The sequence below is a fragment of the Thalassophryne amazonica genome, chromosome 10 (genome assembly GCF_902500255.1).
Source record: "Thalassophryne amazonica chromosome 10, fThaAma1.1, whole genome shotgun sequence".
NCBI classification, from domain to species: Eukaryota; Metazoa; Chordata; class Actinopteri; order Batrachoidiformes; family Batrachoididae; genus Thalassophryne; species Thalassophryne amazonica.
In genome coordinates, this window is record NC_047112.1 from 45,445,982 (window position 1) to 45,466,101 (window position 20,120).

Genomic DNA, 20,120 nt, shown 5'->3' on the forward strand with positions numbered 1-20,120 from the left:
TACACGGTTTGCACATGATTCCTACGTCATTCGCACTAAGTGTGCACTTCGTCCAAACTTTGCACTATGTGCGAAGGGGCTCTTATGGTAGTCCTTTTGGAAGGTTCTCCTCCCGCCACAAAGGATTGCTGGACCTTTGACAGAGTGACAATCTCATTTTTGGTCACCTCCCTGACTAAGGCCCTTCTCCCCCAATCGTTCATTTTAGACAGGCGACCAGCTGTTGGAAGAGTCCTGGTGGATCCAAACGTCTTCCATTTTCAGATGATGGAGGCCACAATGCTCATTGGGACCTTCAAAGCAGCACAAATGTTTCTGACCCTTCCCCAGATTTGTGCCTCAAAACAATCCTGTCTCGAAGGTCTACAGCTTGGTTTGTGCTCTGACATGCACTGTCAATTGTTGGACCTTATGTTTAGACAGGTGTGTGTCTTTCCAAATCATGTGCAATCAACTGAATTTACCCCAGCTGGACTCCAATTAAGCTGTAGAAACATCTCAGGGATGATCAGCTGAAACAGGATGTACCTGAGCTCAATTTTGAGCTTCATAGCAAAGGCTGTGAATACTTATGTACATGTGATTTCTTCTGGTTTTATATATATATATATATATATATATATATATACATACAGGGTCTGTTAGAAAAGTATTGGACCTTTTTATTTCTTGCAAAAACCTGATGGATTTGAATCACGTGTGCTTGTATCAGCAAACCTTGAACCTTCGTGTGCATGCGTGAACTTTTTCACGCCTGTCGATTGCATCATTTTCTGGTAAGCAGCCTTTGTGTGAGGACATGTGCAGTGCGCTCTGCGGATTTTCATTTCAAGGAAAAAGACGGAACGACTGGAGCAGCGCCGCATCAAATTTTGCCAGAAAAACGTCCAATACTCAACAAAAATATAAACGCAACACTTTTGGTTTTGCTCCTATTTGGTATGAGATGAACTCAAAGATCTAAAACTTTTTCCACATACACAATATCACCATTTCCCTCAAATATTGTTCACAAACCAGTCTAAATCTGTGATAGTGAGCACTTCTCCTTTGCTGAGATAATCCATCCCACCTCACACGTGTGCCATATCAAGATGCTGATTAGACACCATGATTAGTGCACAGGTGTGCCTTAGACTGTCCACAATAAAAGGCCACTCTGAAAGGTGCAGTTTTATCACACAGCACAATGCCACAGATGTCGCAAGATTTGAGGGAGCGTGCAATTGGCATGCTGACAGCAGGAATGTCAACCAGAGCTGTTGCTCGTGTATTGAATGTTCATTTCTCTACCATAAGCCGTCTCCAAAGGCGTTTCAGAGAATTTGGCAGTACATCCAACCAGCCTCACAACCGCAGACCACGTGTAACCACACCAGCCCAGGACCTCCACATCCAGCATGTTCACCTCCAAGATCGTCTGAGACCAGCCACTTGGACAGCTGCTGAAACAATCGGTTTGCATAACCAAAGAATTTCTGCACAAACTGTCAGAAACCGTCTCAGGGAAGCTCATCTGCATGCTCGTCGTCCTCATCGGGGTCTCGACCTGACTCCAGTTCCTCGTCGTAACCGACTTGAGTGGGCAAATGCTCACATTCGCTGGTGTTTGGCACGTTGGAGAGGTGTTCTCTTCACGGATGATGCGAAGGAGATGTGTTGCACTGCATGAGGCAAATGGTGGTCACACCAGATACTGACTGGTATCCCCCCCCAATAAAACAAAACTGCATCTTTCAGAGTGGCCTTTTATTGTGGACAGTCTAAGGCACACCTGTGCACTAATCATGGTGTCTAATCAGCATCTTGATATGGCACACCTGTGAGGTGGGATGGATTATCTCAGCACAGATTTAGACTGGTTTGTGAACAATATTTGAGGGAAATGGTGATATTGTGTATGTGGAAAAAGTTTTTAGATCTTTGAGTTCATCTCATACAAAATGGGAGCAAAACCAAAAGTGTTGCGTTTATATTTTTGTTGAGTATATATATATAAAATACTTTCCGGTTGGACTGTATATGCACAGTGCTACATACTGCATGGTGTGTGTACGTATGTGGGTGGCACTGGTGCATTAAAGGCACAATAATTTCCCTTTCACACTTTCATACAAATCTGTTTTGGGGGCTTTTTAACCTTGACGTATGATCACACAGTCTCCATTGAACATGTGTGGACAGTTTTCAGAATGCACTGGATTGCTGTGGCTTAGAATTTAAAAGATACAGCTTCCTCAAATTGGATTCTGATCCCATCCTAAGTAGAGTTAAAGCCAGTACCCTCGAGCTGTTTGGATGTAAATCCATCTCTCTACATGCCACTAAAGTTCTCGTCTTGATTGCTATTTGGATTCCTTCCTGTGTGCAGGGCACGAATAAATGAGCAGAACCTTGATCTTCAGCAGAATAAATATTCTTTCCAGTCCTCTTGAAAATACATTGACACTTGTTGACTTCCTATTTCCACTGTTTTCTCCTTGGACTGTTAGTAAAGTAACTCTAGAAATGTCACAGAAACAGTTTCAAGTGATTACAAGTTTCCTGTACATGGAGGAGCCTTTGTATGGACAGTTTGAGATGACATGCTGAACTTATTCATGCATTAATTATTTGCACATATCCTGCATATCATGTGATTTTCCACTGAAACAGTCCTGCCAAACCATTTCTGTATTTTAGAAGATGTGTGATGATTTGTGTATTCTTCAACCATTTAGTTTTAAACCCAGACAATAAATTAAAGCCACACAGTCCTGCAGTTTAAGCCTGTTATTTATATACTTTACATTGTGTACTGGGAGAAATACAATGTTCCACCGCTGTTCTGAATACAAATCTTAATGAATTTATAAATCTTTGCAGCAGAAACATTCCTGAGTGACAAAACACCAGGACAAAGAAGCCCACAGATGGCAGTGGGGAACAGTGTCTTTGTGTGTAAGCTGATAAGTCATGCACTGATGGGTCCATTTCTTAATTGCAATGAAAACTCATTTCAAAATCTGTCTGAAGAGGTTGGATTATTAATTGATATTTTAATTAAAAAGCTTGCATTCTTTCAGTTTCCTTGGCAAACAGTAGGTTGTAACTAAATAAATTATGTGCAATATTGAAGCATATCCATTAAGCTGGATTGCTCTGAGGCAAACAAATTCTTGAGCCCTTAAACATTAAGGTGCAATGCTCTCTCTGGGAAAAGATTTTCCCTGAATATTAGCTTGAGAAAAGGTCAGTTTTAATGTATCATTGATATATGTTAGCCTTGAATTTAAAGTGTAAGCATACCAAATCTTTGATGGCACAATCTGCATGTAATGTCAAGCTGGTCAACACACTAGTAGCCATTTGTCTTCCAGTAGAGCATTTCTGGAACAATGTTTCTGTCATGACTGTGCTATTCCTGGATCCAACCCTTCACCTCCATCTGGTGGCATCACCATGACTGTAATCATGATTTACAGCACTCCATAGCATTTTCTCAGCACTAAATTACTGGAATTATTAGGCCTTCATGATTTTTAGTGCACTGCTTTGCATTACTCTCTAAACCGTGATGGTGTGATGCATACTATACGATGATATAATGTGTGCCAGCAAGTAGAAATTTGAATTATTGAATTGGACTGAATTTTATGTCTGTGATCTGTCTTAAAAGATTCTAGTGCCAAGGCCTAAATTGGAAGGACTTTCTTTTATTGATATGCATATAAAAATCTAAGCTTTTTTGGGCCACCTATCAAAGTACAAGGATGCTTTTCTTTCATACACAATGGTGCAGTACCTATATGACTTGAGTGGAGCACAGGACAATTATTTGCATGCAAAATACCTTCAGGATAAGATAGTTTGATGAGCTTTTAAGACTGTTCCTCTGAATAGCTCAGTGATTACCATGTAAAAAAAAAATGGTTACTGAGGGAGACTCAGATGAGTGGTATTACTAGCATCTTGAGAGAACACCACGACATTATGGCCATGTGGTGCCTTTCTCTGTACATGACTTTGCATGCAGGTGCTTCAGTGTTGTGGAGAAGCTTTCGCTTGAGAAGGCCAAGGAGATTTGATTAGACCTTTAATCGATGATGTACACTTTGTGCTCTGACACTAGATTATTCAATCACGATAGGTTGCACAGCACAGTCATATTTGTGCCAAAAGACATAATAGAGTACTCATACTGTATTGATGACAAATATGACAACTATAAAATTCTCTATTATGTGTTGATCCCTTTGTTGTTTCAACAGATTTTTTTTCCCTTGGAAGTACTTCCAAGAGGTAGCTTTTGATAAAGAAAAGGAATCCAAGTTAACTATAAATAGAGCATCCTTTGAGAGTAATGAAAAAGCACACTTTTCTGTTTGGCAAATAACTTTTCTCATTGGTGAAAAATGAAAGGAACACATCATAATGTTCCCTCTTTCAAAAAGTGAAAATCAGGAGCTCCATGACAGGTGCAGGAAGAGTTAGCTTGTGACTTTGAGTTATTACTTTTGCAATCAAATACAGTAGCTCAGACTATGAGCTATGAAGTATTGACACACCTGCCTAGACCACCATGTCTACTGTCCTAGCAAATGTACAACATGACAGGCATGTCACCCTGGCACTTTCAGATGCTTTAGATAATCAGTGGCGCACCACAATGACACCAATGAAGGATTACAAAGCTTCAGTAAGCGTCTGATGGCCGGCATGCACCATTGATTTGGTCGTGCTTGTTACTGGCTTATACTTCCATAGACCACTGTTTCTTTTATACTGCCAGTTTCGATTGTCTTTTTCATAAGATTTTCGGACATTTGTCTGATGTACATTGTCATGCTGTATATACTGCCATTTACTGACACATAGTTGGCCACATTTGATGTAAGTTATTCATGCTCTTATGCTGTGGTGTTGGTGATGTGTGCAATTTTGTTTGTGGGTAATGTAATTGGCCTTGTGATTAAAGTTAATTTTGTTTCTGAGGAAAAATCTAGCTAGAAAAGGGTTTCATGCTTTGAGATTGTATATCACACAGACACCCACATGGTTATGCACACACAGCCAAGGTCTACTAATACCCCCCAGCATGGCATCCAGTATTTTGTACAATGATAAATGAACACAAGAAGCTTTAGCATAGCCCATCCCTTCATTAAGTACCTCAAATCCTTTGCATTATTCAGACTAGAGGAAGGCAAAATAAGACTATAATTGGCACACATATGCAAGGACAGAAAGGCAACATATACTAGTCTTACAAATATGCTCATTACGAAACAGAAGAAGGTTGGAGGAAGGTCATCTATCATCACACAGCACACTGTCACCTTGCAGTGGCTCCCCCACGTGATGATACTCCATATATACAAATGCACTCATGCATCTTTTTCTCTTTGCACACATCTGCTGCATTCCACCACATCTCACCACTGTTGCAGGTTTGCATTCAGACTGCCCAAGATCAGCTATTCTGTGTATTCTAAATTAGAAGCAAAGACACAGTTTTGGAAGTATTCACGTGCAAATGATTTTTAAAATTATGCAATTTGCATACAATTTGTGCTAAAATAAAGCATACTGGTACTCCCACATTGCTGAAACATAGAGGGTGTGTTGCCCGTTAGCACATCCGCTTTGTGTTATCTGGCAAAACAGCAGTAGTTTATACTGAGGTTGCATTGTACATCTCCAGACACATGTGCAAGTAGAGGTTTGCAGGCACTACCTGCAGGCCTGCACTACCTTCCACTACCTGCAGGCTAGAACTCTGACTCACAGGCTTCTCAAGGCTCATTGTCAAGACTATAAATAGTCCACATCATACTTTCAGACGTGGCTTGGCAATGTGCTGCAAGCTGCAGGACCTTCAGTGAACAGACAGACTCTAAGGGGGCATTTTGTTTAAGTTGGATAATTTCCTGGGCTCTGGGGAGTCAAGCCAACTTTACACAACACTAAATTTCAGAATGAAGCTTGTGTCAACTTATGAGTGGTTCTCCTTTTCCTTTGCCTCTCCACTTATTGATTCATGTAGAACATGAACTATAGTTAACAAGTTGTGCTAAAAAAAAGAAAAAGCTGCTGCTTATCATACTTACTGTTTATTAGTCAGTCTCAAAAGGGTGTATATTATTCTGTTAATTAGTCTATTATAACCAATAATTACAAATGTGACAACTAATTGTTATTTCTATTATTACTACCGTTGAACAATGAGTAAGATGTCCAGCGCTTGCCTGCTTTGGTCCAACCACAGGTGGTATTTAACATACAGCTTTTGTTAGAATTCTTTTTAAGTTTTAATTCTTTAATTCCATTTCTTTCATGTCTGTGTTACTTTGAGCAGGGTAAATATTTGAAGTACAAAACTCCTGGGTTACTTTAGAAAGCATCCATGTGTAAAGCTGCCTTCCTGAAACTGGCAAAGGGATTTACACCACGTTTCAGCACATGAAAGGAGCCTCATTTTGCATTCACAGAACCTGCCTTCACCACTGAGTCTTTGAACTTCCATTAAGCCATTTATCACCATGCAGTGCAATTTATTTCATTTTTCAAGCACACGAGATGGCTGCCCTCTTGCCTTCCGAACTCCGCCTCTGTAGACTTTGTGTTGAGTTTACGTTAAATGTGCTGGCCACAGTGCTGGCGGTTTTCAAGTTTTAAAAAGCAATTCCTATGTGTGTGATAATTTGTGGTTTTATTTTTATTTGTGTGTATTCCGTGCTCACTAGTTTTCTCTCTTTTTTTTCACCAGTTGCCCCAGCTATCCATGACATGAAAAGTAGTGGAGTGGGCTTGGGACGCACGGCATTACTAAGGTGCGAGGCGGCTGCTGTGCCTGTTCCTGCATTTGAGTGGTACAAGGGTGAGAAAAGGTGAGGCTACTTTGTGCTGAGTCGTGTTTGTGGTAGGTGAAGTCAGAGAGCATGTTGCACATTGTCACATCCACCACCCTATGGGACCGCCCTGCATTCCAATTGGCAACTGTCCAAGAACACAAGGGCTTCATCTCTGTCTCCCAAATGTAGCCGTGTATCTACCAGCCGTGTGCTCCAGTTTCAGAGAATGTGAGCACTGAGGCATTTGCATGCTAGATCATGCTCAGGGGCAAGAGGTCCACTGGCCCGGATAAGCCCAGCTACCAGCTCATTTGACATAAAGTCATTCCATTGATACCTTCGGGTTCTCCAGAAAGACATTCTCATAAAGATGTCCAGTTGCAGTCTTAAGTTACTAGTTTCAGGCCAGGTCTTGCATCCATACAGAAAGACTGGACACACCAGAAGTTTAAAGACTAAGATTTTGGGTGACACAAGTACACCAATATGGGTCTGCTATGAGCAACTATGCACCCAGAATGGTCAAGAACCCACATGACAAGGTGACTGGTTGGAAGGAAAATTACGAGACTCATGGGGCAGCATGGTGGCTTAATGATTGGCACTGTTGCCTCACAGAAAGAAGGTTATGGGGTCAACTCCCACCTGTGGCCTTACTGTGTGGAGTTTGCCTGATCTCCCCGCATTTGCTCCTGCTTACTCCCACATGTAATGACATGTAGATTAGGTCAGTTGGAAACATTAAAATTTTCCGTAGGTGTGCGTGCAGGTGTGAATGTATGTGTTTGTCTATAATTGGCCCTGCAACAGACTGGCGTCATGTCCAGGGTATACCCTGCCTCACGCCCCATAACTGCTAGGATAGTCGCCAGCTCCCACCCCCCCCACCCCTTAATTGGAGTAAGCGGTTGAACGTGAGTGAGTGAGTGAGTGAGTGGTCTGTCATGGCACATTGTTGCTCATCCATGTGGTAAGCAGTGACAGGTGAAATGTCCAAAATTGGGAGTTGGTTACAGCCTTTGGGACTGTGAAATAGAATATCAAATATTCATCTGCACAGGCTGTTAAAAATGTCTCACTACACTGTGGAATATAAATTCCACAGGGCTATGTTGATATTGAATTTTTTAACTCTGTTCTTTCATGCTAGAATTTGACACTAATGGCCAGTTAATCATGCCATACTTCATAGTGACAAAGTGTGTGTGTGAAAGACAGTTTGTGAGAGAAAAGGTATGTTTTCTGTTTGCATTTTCAAGTAGACAAGGCATTGGATTGTTCTTTAGTTCCTCAGGCCTCAGGGGAAAGTGCACACAAATGTTCCAGCAAAATTAATTTGCACCGTGTCCTCACTTTCCGTCCATAAAAATGTTTACTGGGAACTGGTTTAAATCATTTGTGGCACATACATCAGTCAGCTAGATTCGAGTGTCACTTCTTGAATTTAAAAACCAAATTACCCCCATTACCCATCATTTACCCACTCCTAGTGAGCACAATTTCAATCATCAGCTCACACTGTGCTAATTGTAATTATGGGGTGGGTTCAATTTATTCAAATTGCTAAGGAGGCAAGTTGGCATGATTCTAGTCTTTGCTTAATTCAAGGACTTGTTCTTTCTGACTTGTTTTACATGGACAGATGGTAATTTTGTCAGTTATATGTATAATGAATTAATATAAGGAGAATGTGTGTACCTTTAGAGCAGCATTAACATTGTATGGTAGTCAGTCATTCATTTCACATATCCTGTATTTTGGCTCCATTTGATTGCAGCCACACCATCAGTGTGTTGCTGCTGCCACTTTACCACTATTGAAAACAATTTGACAGTTTTGACAGGAAAATCTTTCTTTTGATATGTCACTGCTTTCAGTCTTGAATGGAAATGTTAGTGTTTATGTGCATACACAAGCTGGTGGGGGGGTTTTCAGTGTGACAGGAGTAACGTTGACTCTTGCTCAGATTATCCATGATTGTTCAGTTAACATTTAAGAAAGTCACCATGGCACAGGAATCAACACATTCTCAGATACTTGGTGTATATAAAGTCACACAGTGTTTCAAATAAAAAATGCACGTGTCAGCTGTTGGAGGCAAGATAGACTTCACTGAGATGACCCACAAATTCTGAGCACAGAAAAACTGGACCTCTGGCTTGTGGCCCCTGTGCTGTGTTGGCCATTGTGATTGTGGGGGTGAGGTGCAACCTATTGGCTTGAGTCATGGCTCCTTGCCCAATTTCCTGGGCCACTGGTTGCATTGATTTGTTGAATTGTTAAAATGAAGTATAAAATACAACACAAAAAGTGCAATAGCATTATATTGATGAAAATGGGATCATAAAAGCTCAAGACAATACTTCACCTAAGTAAATAAAATCCTTGAAAATATAACAAGCACATGATTAATAGTATACAAAAACTATAGAAAAATATACAAAAGGATTTGCCTTACAACTTTAAACAATCGCTTGAAATTTGAAGAATTTGAAATTTGCACCTTGACTGGGAAGCTAAAGGAGATCTCTTGCTGAATTCTGGAATCCATTTGTTTACTTTAGTGGTTTAAATAACAATTGTATACCCAATCAGGACATACTGTTGTGTGTAATCTGTGGTAATGGGGGTGCTGCAGGATGATGTGACCAATAATAAAGTTTTTGAAACAGCAAAAAAAAAAAAAAGAAAAAAAAAGTGATGTTGTGACACATCCTGATCGACAAAACTGAATAATCTGATGTATTTCGTGCAGAGAAGAGCTTGCACTGTCACTCATCTTCAGATTATCTTCTGTTTTTGCGGTAGAGAGATTTCATTGTCCGGAGCAGCCAGTGACACTCAACACAGCACAGCACAGTAATCAGTCTGTGTGCATACATGTGTGTTCCATGTATTCACTGTTTGCTGGCCTGTTTAAATGACATACAGTATGCATCCATGATCACATGAAATTCAGGCCACACTCAAGAAAGAGAAAGCAATTGTTCACATGTTACCAGATACATTTTAGCTTGTATAATGTGTTATTATGCTCACAGAGGTTAGCACATAGACTTCACACAGTACCATTGTGAGTATGCCCAGCCGCTACCGTGTCATGGTGCTGGATTCAGTGTTGCTTTAATCATGTATGCAATTATGACACAGAACTTTATACTGTTATTGTGATTAATCTGACCCAATTTCCTTCTTTTTGGAATTGGGAAAGCAAAAATTGGTGACAGGAGACCAGCCTTATTCTGTAAAACAGTCTCATTATATCTAAAAGTAGGTTTACCCTATGAGTCAAAGTGTGGAACATGGATACATATTGCATGTTACCATGGAAACTTTTGAGACATAAATTACAGCAATACTCTTAAAACCTGTTAAATACATTTTTGATTAATAGCCCAACAATTACATTCATTCTTCATTAATTTCCTTTCTTCTCACAAGTACAGGAAAAAAATGTGTAATTGGCATTTCTAACACAAATACCAGCACAAGTTTAATGCAAATCAGTCTGTAGAGCACCGACAGACCTGAATGAGCTGTTGGACTTGCGAAGTAAAAGGAAACTTGACTACAAAAAGAAAGTCGAAGAGTTGGGATAGAAACTCAAAGCAATATGACTTGAAAATAGAAAATGCACAGCTAAACTATTTAACAAACTGGTAAAAAATATCAATAACATTTTGAGACAACCAATAGCTAAAAAGGATAAAGCAAGGTTACAGTGGGCTGAACAGAAGCAAAAATTATGTGAGAATGATTGAATGAAAGTGATATTTAGCAATGAATCATTAATCAGTTTCTGGAATATTTGTCTGGTGCTGTTTTAGATCAGGGCCTTACCTTAGTAGAGCAAATTATATGTGATGGCAAATCAGTTAAAGGAACAGGGGAGGAGGCAATCATTACCTCAGCAGTCAGTGCACAGGTGTACAGGGAAATGTTGGACACTTTTCTCATTCCATCATTTGAAAATTAATTTGGTGATGATGAAGCCACCATTAATAGAATCCTACGGTCTACCATGGAGCATTAAATTTGGCTTTACAGCAAATAAGTATTTGATACACTGTCGATTTGCAAGTTTTCCCACCTACAAAGAATGGAAGGGGACAATATGACTGCATCATATTGAAGGGAGGATGGATGGGGTCATGTATCGCAAGATTTTGGCAAACAACCTCCTTCCCTCGGTAAGAGCATTGAAGATGGGTCATGGCTAGGTCTTCCAGCATGACAGTGACCCGAAACACAGAGCCAGGGCAACTAAGGAGGGGCTCCGTAAGAAGCATTTCAAGGTCCTGGAGTGGCCTAGCCAGTCTCCAGACCTGAATTCAATAGAAAATCTTTGGAGGGAGCTGAAACTCAAAACCTGATCTAGAGAAGATCTATATGGATGAGTGAACCAAAATCCCTGCTGCAGTGTGTGCAAACCTGGTCAAGAACTACTGGAAATGTCTGACCTCTGTAATTACAAAGGTTTCTGTGCCAGGTTTCTGTTACTGCATATGTATAGCAACTATAACTGTGTGATCACTATAACATGGTCTGTGTGAGTACTTCTGTGCAAAACTTTCCTTTTCAAACTCTGGTTACACAGGAGCTGCATGTTGAATCAAGTTAGACTACAGTGCATTGTGCAGCACTGTACAAAAGGACCAAGGGCAAAGCTTTTTTGCCTAAGAAGTCATTTCAGGCTGATCTGTGAACTACTATTCAAGAAAGTTTTAACAGTAACTCACTAATTATTTTTGTTGTTGATGATGATTCCCTATTTTTCTCAAGAATGTTTTTTTTCCTCTGCTTGATCTCAAAATAAATATGTTTCACAATGCCAGAAGTTCAGCTGTTGAATTTTTGTCATATCAGTGATTACCTCTGACAAGGAGATTTTGTTTTCATTCATGTCCATTTGCATCTCTGTTGGTTTCTTTGTTTTCTTGTTTATTACTAGGGTTACACAGAAACTAAAATACTGATAGTTGTGGTTGGCAGAACGTCACTGTAAGAAAATGTGATAATACATAAAATATTACAGTAGACTTTTTGCGTAACCATAATTTTCACAATAGTATTTTTTTACAGTATTTTGCTTAATTTTGGGGGTGGATCCATTTAAGTGAATAGATTCAGGATATTATTTATTTATTTATTCATTCATTCACTCATTTTTTATGTATTTTAACTTAAAAAGGCAAAAAAATCTACAAATTTGGTTTGGTAATTGGTAATACTGCTAACAAACAAAACAGCCAAGTCAATTAAAAAATTAGGCATATGCAGAGTGCTAACATCTAAGAATGGCTGGGATTTGGTATGTTGGTGAGAGGTATGCACTCTTCCAGTGCCATTCTGTTTTGTTTATTTGCTATGAAGTAACAAAGCTGGGTGAACATCATGCAAGGATGCTGATTCCATAATTTTGCCAGGATTTGGCGAGTCTTCAGTCCTGTGGGCTCCTTCTCCACTTTCATATTGATTGGGCTGCATTTACAGGTACACCTGGCTGATGGTGCTCCTTCTCCAAATGAAACAAATACATACAAATTCAATTAAAAAACATGTCATCTCTCTGGTGGTTTATATTGTTTAAAATGCCAAATGTGAGACTAGCGATAACAGCTGCATTGATGGAAACTCGGTTATAATATCAACAACAATCCCTTGATGTGCTGTGCAGCATATGCTGTCTCACCGTGAATTTTTATCTGTACAGGCTGTTGAAGATCATCACGGACTAACAATGTAAACAATGAGCCATTAGTCAAATTCACAGCACATACTGTATGTGAGTACAGCTGAAATAAGATTTATTGTAATGTGACTTGCATTGAAATAAGAAACATGTCAAGTGGAACCCAGCTGGTTCTTTCCTCAGTCCTTTAAGGCATCTCTCCAAGGCAGACGTGTCAGCCCAAGGGATAAATAGAACAGTAGAAGAGGGTGATGAAGTGCTGTTGCAATCTGAAGATTCACTAAGGACGGCAAACATTTGCACCATCGATGACTCATTCTTCTTCCTCCGTGGTACTTTGTATCTCAATAAGGAGTAAAATCTTTATTGTCCCCCCCGCAGGATTATCAGGGGTCACGGCATTGATATCAAGAACCTCAGCTCCAGATCTGTCCTCACAGTGACCAACATGACAGAGGATCGTTATGGGAACTACACATGCGTCGCATCCAACATGCTGGGGACAGCCAATGCCAGTGTGCCTCTCCTCCGTAAGTTGTCACTGTACCTGCTTCTGGCTAATTGCAGCAGTGAAGGTTTAGTTGTCTGTAAAGATTTTGTGGATATCATCAACATTTTGTCTCCCTGTGTAGCAATCTTGGTTTGGTATTTAAGGAGTTCACTTAAAAGTAACACCAGTACTGTGATTAAGTGCACACATATCAAGAGGGGAAGTTGTTGATTATCTGTTTTGTCAGTGTTGGCTTTGTAAATAATGTGGGAAAGTCTGCATGTGTATGTGCCTGTGATAATACATTATATTGTAATGAAGAGAATGGGGTGGACCACAGCTCTGCCTGGGTGGCTGCCAGTCAGGACGCACTGCTATTCCATAAGCAAGAGTGCATGCTCTTGAACCTTATCAGAGCCATCATGGGAACAGAAATCTGTTTCATAGTAAGCTGAGTGGTCATAAAGCAGGTCCCCACCAGGTGAGCTTGGTCCAAGGTTATCTTAAGGTTATGTTTAGTTAACGCTATTGCATATTTTAGCTTTGATAAATATCAGTGTTGATCTCAAAGCCATCAACACCAAGCCTTTGACACCCAAGATCCAGAACAAGGCTTTGACTCCCCAAGGCCAATGCTTGAAACCCCATGCCAAGGCATAAAAAAAAGGATAATACAAATCTGGAAGCTCACACACACACAAAATGAGACTAAATGCATGCATGGGTTTTTATATCCAAAAGACATACATTATGAAAGTAACTTCAAAAATTGCAGTTGTTTGCCGTAAAAGTAATGTTATGTGTTTAGGCACTTGAACTATATTTGTAAAAATAGAAAAATACCAAATGCCTTGAATCTTCTTGATGTAACAAAGGCTTTGAAACCTCAAGGCTGAAGCCAAGGTATCTAACACCAAAGCCAACATAAACCTCAAGACCAAAGCCAAGGTATCTAACACCAAGGCCAACATAAACCTCAAGGCCAAAGCCAAGGTATCTAACACCAAGGCCAGCATATCCAACACCAAGGCAAAGATATCCAAGGCCGTGGCTGAAGCCTGGAAAATGCCTTAAATGCTCAATCTTGGCATTTAAGGTGCCTTGAGGCCAAGGCAAGGATCAAGGCACTACACTTCTCATAAATACTTGGGTAAATCTCCAGAGATTCAATGTAAATTAATATCATGTGCACCAATGGATGGATGAACACACACACACACACACACAAAAATAAATGCTGTGTTTTTAAAGTCTGTATGAACAGCAACAGCTCACAGAGCACCATATTTTAAATAATTTCTGAAGCTAAATCCTTTCATCCTTTACCGCATAAAATGTTTCAAAGATTCCACCCAGAGAACTCCTAATGCGCGATTCAGCAAAATGCTGTATCGCCTATCAACAGTATACACTCTTTGCATATATCAAACATTTTGGTCAAAAGTGACCCAGGATAAAACCCTCACACCACAACAACCTATGTTCCCTGCAGTGTACGTTCCATCTTGAAAATACAGTCCATCTGGAAAGTATTCTCAGCGCTTTACTTTTTCAACATTTTGTTATGTTACAACCTTATTCCAAAATGAATTAAATTCTTTTTTCCTCAATGTTCTACACACAATACCCCATAATGACAATGTGATTTTTTTTTTTTTTTTTAGATTTTTGCAAATTTATAAGAACAAAAAAAAAACAACTAAGAAATCACATGTACATAAGTATTTGCCATGAAGCTCAAAATTGAGCTCAGGTGCATTCTGTTTCCACTGATCATCCATGTCATGTTTCTACAGCTTAATTGGAGTCCACCTGGGGCAAATTCACTTGATTGGATGTGATTTGGAAAGACACACACCTGTCTACATATAAGGTCCCACAGTTGACAGTGCATATTAGAGCACAAAACAAGCATGAAATCAAAGGAAATGTCCGCAGACCTCAGAGACAGGGTTGTCTCGAGGCAGGTAACAAAGAACCTCATGGTCACTCTGTCAGAGCTCCAGCATTCCTCTGTGGAGAGAGGAAAGCTTTCCAGAAGGACAACCATCTCTGCATCAATCCACCATACATGCCTGTATGGTTGGGTGGCCAGATGGAAGCAGCTCCTTAGTAAAAGGCACATGGCAGCCTGCCTGGACTTTACCAAAAGGCACTTGAAGGACTCTCAGACCATGATAAATAAAATTCTCTTGTCTGATGAGACAAAGATTGAATTCTTTGTGTGAATGCCAGGTGTCATGTTTGGAGGAAACCAGGCGCCATCCCTACAGTGAAGCATGGCAGTGGCAGCATCATGCTGTGGGGATGTTTTTCAGCAGCAGGAACTGGGAGACTAGTCAGGGCTGAGTGAAAGATGAATGCAGCAATACACAGAGGCATCCTGGATGAAAACCTGCTCCAGAGAACTTTTGACCTCAGATTGGGGGACAGTGTTATGTGTCGGATGCAGCCCGGAGAACCGACCAGCGTTTGAAGGACCCAGTATGAAATAAGCAGAGCACGGTACAAAGGATAACAGAGTTTAATAAACATAACAGTGATGTGAAAAATATAAAAGTGCGCGGTCTGGCGTGGTGGATTGTGGTGCGCTCCCAGCAGCGCTAACGGTCCGGAGCCAGAACCAGTTCGGACCCAAGGACCCCGCCGACACCCCCCAGGTGGCCGCGACAAACCGAGTCTGTGAAAGAAGAAATCATTATGTGAGTCCACACTCAACACACAGAGAGACTACTCAAAGGTGTACAAACAGCAAACACTTCCTGGCTTAATTGCAAATCAGCTTCCCACCCTGCAGGCATAGAACACCCTGTTCACAAAACTCCACTACAGTGGAAGCTGATTTAAATGACTAACATACAGCTCAATATAATAAGGTGTGAGGGACACCACATTTACTGACTGTATAAATGTTAGTCACAACATCTAACGTACCTCAGGAAGTGTGCTGACGAGCGTGAGACCTCACCCCCTCCTCTTTCACAGACCATGCATCAAACCTGGACGTTCTCTGCATCCACTGATGATGAGATGGCTCTTGAGACGACGATCTCACCCGTCTGGTCACAAGGTCGAGTCTCTGGCAAATACACACTGTGTACTCCAGTCTTAAATGCCACCATGTTCCAATCCATGTAGATGCACCACAGCTGTGAGTCCTGACGAGCCGCAGGTGATCAGCCTCAGGTGATCAGGGTGAGGTCCTGATAAACTCAGCTACACAGCCACTCAGTCCCAAATGCGCACCACCTGGAAGGAAAACCAAAAGACAGACAAAAGCCAGCCAGGCACGCCAGCCACAACAGACAGTTCATCTTTCAGCAGGACAATGACTCTAAGCACACAGCCAAGATATCAAAGGAGTGGCTTCAGGACAACTCTGTGAATGTCCTTGAGTGTCCCAGCCAGAGCCCAGACCTGAATCTGACTGAAAATCTCTGGATAGATCTGATGATGGCTGTGCACTAACACTCCCCATCCAACCTGATGGAGCATGAGAGGTGCTGCAAAGAGAAATGGGCAAAACTGCCCAAAGTTAGGTGAGCCAAGCTCATGGTATCATATTCAAAGAGACTTGAGGCTTGAATTGTTGCCAAAGGTGCATCAACAAAGTACTGGACAAAGAGGTTTGTATATTTTTAATAAATTTCCAAAACATCCCATTTTTTCCTCATATTAGGGTTAGGGTGGTTGCAAGTAGAATTCTGAGGCAACAAATGAATTACTCCATTTTGGAATAACGTTGTAACATAACAAAATGTGGAAACAGTGAAGTGTTGTGAATACTTTCCAGATGCACTCTAAGTATTTTTTACATCATTTTTCACTAAATATAAATTTAATGCAAAATTTAACTGTCCCCTTTTGCTTAGTGTATCATAAACAACAATGTAGCTGAAGCATACATAAAAATCCTCACTCACTCACTCACCTTCAACCGCGTACTCCTATTAAGGGTCACGGGGGGGGGGGGGGGGGGCAGCCTGGACACCCTGGACATGGCGCCAGTCTATTGCACGGCCACATATAGACAAACAAACACATTCACAACCGCACGCACACCTACGGACAATTTAAAGTTTCCAGTCCACCTAACCTGCATGTCTTTTGGATGTGGAAGGAAGCCAGAGCACCCGGAGGGAACCCACGCAAACACGGGGAGAACATGCAGAAAGGCCACAGGTGGGAATCGATCCCATGACCTTCTTGCTGTGAGGTAACAGTGTTAACCAAAAATCCACTGTGCCGTACACATAAAAATCCTACAGTAACATATTTTTTGTTTGCAGTAAACCAAATTAATTTGCCATACCAGCCCCCTGCAATACCTCTCTCCAAGTGACGATGTGCCCCCATATTAGAAACCACTGCATTAGTGGAACAGGAATAAGGATCATGCTTTGCTTGTAATGTTTACATGTTTAGCAATATCACAAACATTACATTGAATGGCTGGGTGGTGGTCATGTTCCTGAAATAACTATTGTATTTCTGTAGATAAATCTTGAAAGAAAATCCTCTGTACACCTCACTGTTTTAGTTTTTTGATCATCATGGTTGAACCTGAGAATGTGTGAGTATAAAAACATGTTAAAAAGTTTTCTGTCAGTATAAAGTAAATGAATCCTTTGTCCTACATTCAGGAGTAATAATCCATGAATTTGCAGTTGTCACTGAAGCAGAAATTGCTAAAAAAAATATTCATCATGAAGAGTTAGGAGATGATTTGATTAAAGAGGGCAAGCACTGACCAGCCTTGTGGTTGTCTATTCCTAAACTGAGGTATACATGTAGTTGAATAGATTTGTGGATTTTGAAGTTCATGAGCAAATGCGCTGTTGTGAAGTTATCATTTAAAATTAGTATTTTGTGTTCACTCAGACTGCCTTTGTTTTATGTTAAATTGTGTTTGATTATGTGAGGCAGTGTAATAGAAATGATGTGCATTTTTTTAACAAAGTTGAGAGTGGCACACTGACTTTTAAGTTTTGATAATTAGTCAATAAAGAGGTATGATATAGATACAGATACTCAGTGCTTTTGAACTGGACATTCAAATGCACTCTCATATGCTGCAATGCAAAGGACTCAGCTGCACTCTGGGAACAACTTGGGGTTTGAAACCTTCCTTATGGATACCTCAGTAATTTTTCCTGTCACATCAGGGACTTCAACCTATCAGCCTCTGGCCACAAGCTCACTTTAGTGTCCCACTTGAGAAAAATATATAAATAAATACAAAAATCCATGATGATTTAAAAAAAAAAAACAAGGGTTCTTGGATGAATAGCAAAATATCCACTGTTTTTCAGGTATGTATATACACTTTGAAGGACTATCAAGCAATTTCATTCATTCATTCATTCATTCCTCTGTAGATGACCCATGACCTTTTTGTTCTTCAAGAATATTCAAGCATCTTTCTACATAGATTCAGCAACTTGTTTGAAAGTATGCTCACAAGGCCGAAGACTTTGTGAGAAAGAAGTTCCTTGTCGGTGTTTAATATTCATACAGTGTCAGGCATTTCATTTTTTTTCCTCTACCCACTCTATCTACCAAGTTTTTTTTTTTTAAAAAGGGATGCCAACAAGAAGCTCAGAACATATTCCGTTGAATATTTTAGGTTGTTTTCACACCTGATCTTTTTATTCCAGATGAAACAGACTCTGGTTCGCTTTCCCCCTTGATGTGATCAAATGGCATTATGTCCTGATGCGTATTAGTGATTTTTTTTCCGTTCAGACAACGACAACACTGTACAGCTTGTGAAAAGCCACATCACTTTGAAGTGATGCATGATCAGTGAAACACTTACAGAGAACTGCTGAAGACAGTTCACAGTCTGTAGTACGGTGTTATGTTTAAAAACATGTCAGGAATCCAGTCGAGGCGAGCAGTGCATGTGATATTATCATCTATCAGACACCCAAAGATGTGGCTATGGTGCGAATCCTGGTACACCTTTTGACCAGTGACCAGAGAGCATGCATGTATATGGATTTCCTAAAGCAGCTCCTACTCCTGGATGAGCTCAACCCCAAGCCACCTCAGCGGTGCCTCAACACTGCACATGCGCGCCTTGGCAAGTTACTCAGAGCAGCTTAGGACAAGGTGGAAATGTAGTTAAACTTGTGCAGGTTCTGAACATTTTCAGACTTTTTGGTAGCTTGGCTGGACTCCCAGATGGCTCAACACACCCTGGCGTCCAATTTTCACGGCAAAGAATATCACAAAATATCAAAAGGTGAAGATACACCAAGCTTGCTCAAAGCATGCCCCCGGGCTGCGCAGGGCAGAGGTGGTGAAGAGTCCACTGAGCTCCGGGAAAAGGTACTTTTTCATTGTCTGTGGTGTGACTGCTCAGGTGGACTCCGCAACAACAGATGTTAAGTGAGAGCTACTTGGGGAAATAAATCAGGCGAGATGCACCAAACTGCAGCTCTGTCTACTACAATGCCAAACTCATCCAAGGCACCTTTCCAAGCTGTGGGCCACTCAGAAATATTGCCTTGTGAAAGGAAACCCAGCCAAGGTAAAAATACAGCATTATTGCATTTCAGTTCCTATTCTAGACACAGGTGTTATCATGACGGTGGCAAGGAAAAACAACAATTTCATGTCCTCAGTGATAAAATATGAACAGGTAAAATTTAAATATTCCTTTTTTCTTTTTGTTTAATGCACCCTCTGATAGTAAGATTCTTCTTTGCCGGCAAGAAATTCAGAATATAAAACGATACTTCTGTGGAGTTGATAATTGTCAAAGGAGCACTCCACTCTTCTGTTTGTGTATGCACAAAGAATATCAAAGGCTTGTCTAACATCCTCAAATGGATGATCCTAATGTGACACTCACGAAGCCTCAAAGGCAGAACGCCAAAGAAAGCCACAGAACAGAAAGAGATGGCAGCTTCCTGCATCGCCACCCTCAGCTCTTCTTCTGTTCTCAGTTTTAATCACGCCTCTGTCTTTGAATCTCTCTTTGTCCAACCGGTTCTCTTATCTCCGTCTTTTACTTACTCACTTCATCACACTTTCTTTTGCCCTGCTGCTCTTCTTTCTCTCTATCTTTCTCTTCCAACCACACACCCACAGCTTTTTT

The 20,120-nt window shown here is 40.7% G+C and overlaps 1 protein-coding gene across 1 annotated transcript in view; it reads left to right on the forward strand.

Annotated features, from left to right (window-relative positions):
• The window catches only part of LOC117518100 (neuronal growth regulator 1-like), a 469,907-nt gene that overhangs the window by 319,430 nt on the left and 130,357 nt on the right, over positions 1-20,120 (forward strand). The window contains exons 7-8 of the mRNA XM_034179163.1: positions 6,749-6,869; positions 12,907-13,055. Coding sequence (XP_034035054.1) covers positions 6,749-6,869; positions 12,907-13,055 — 270 coding nt within the window. The remainder of the gene's footprint in view (positions 1-6,748; positions 6,870-12,906; positions 13,056-20,120) is intronic.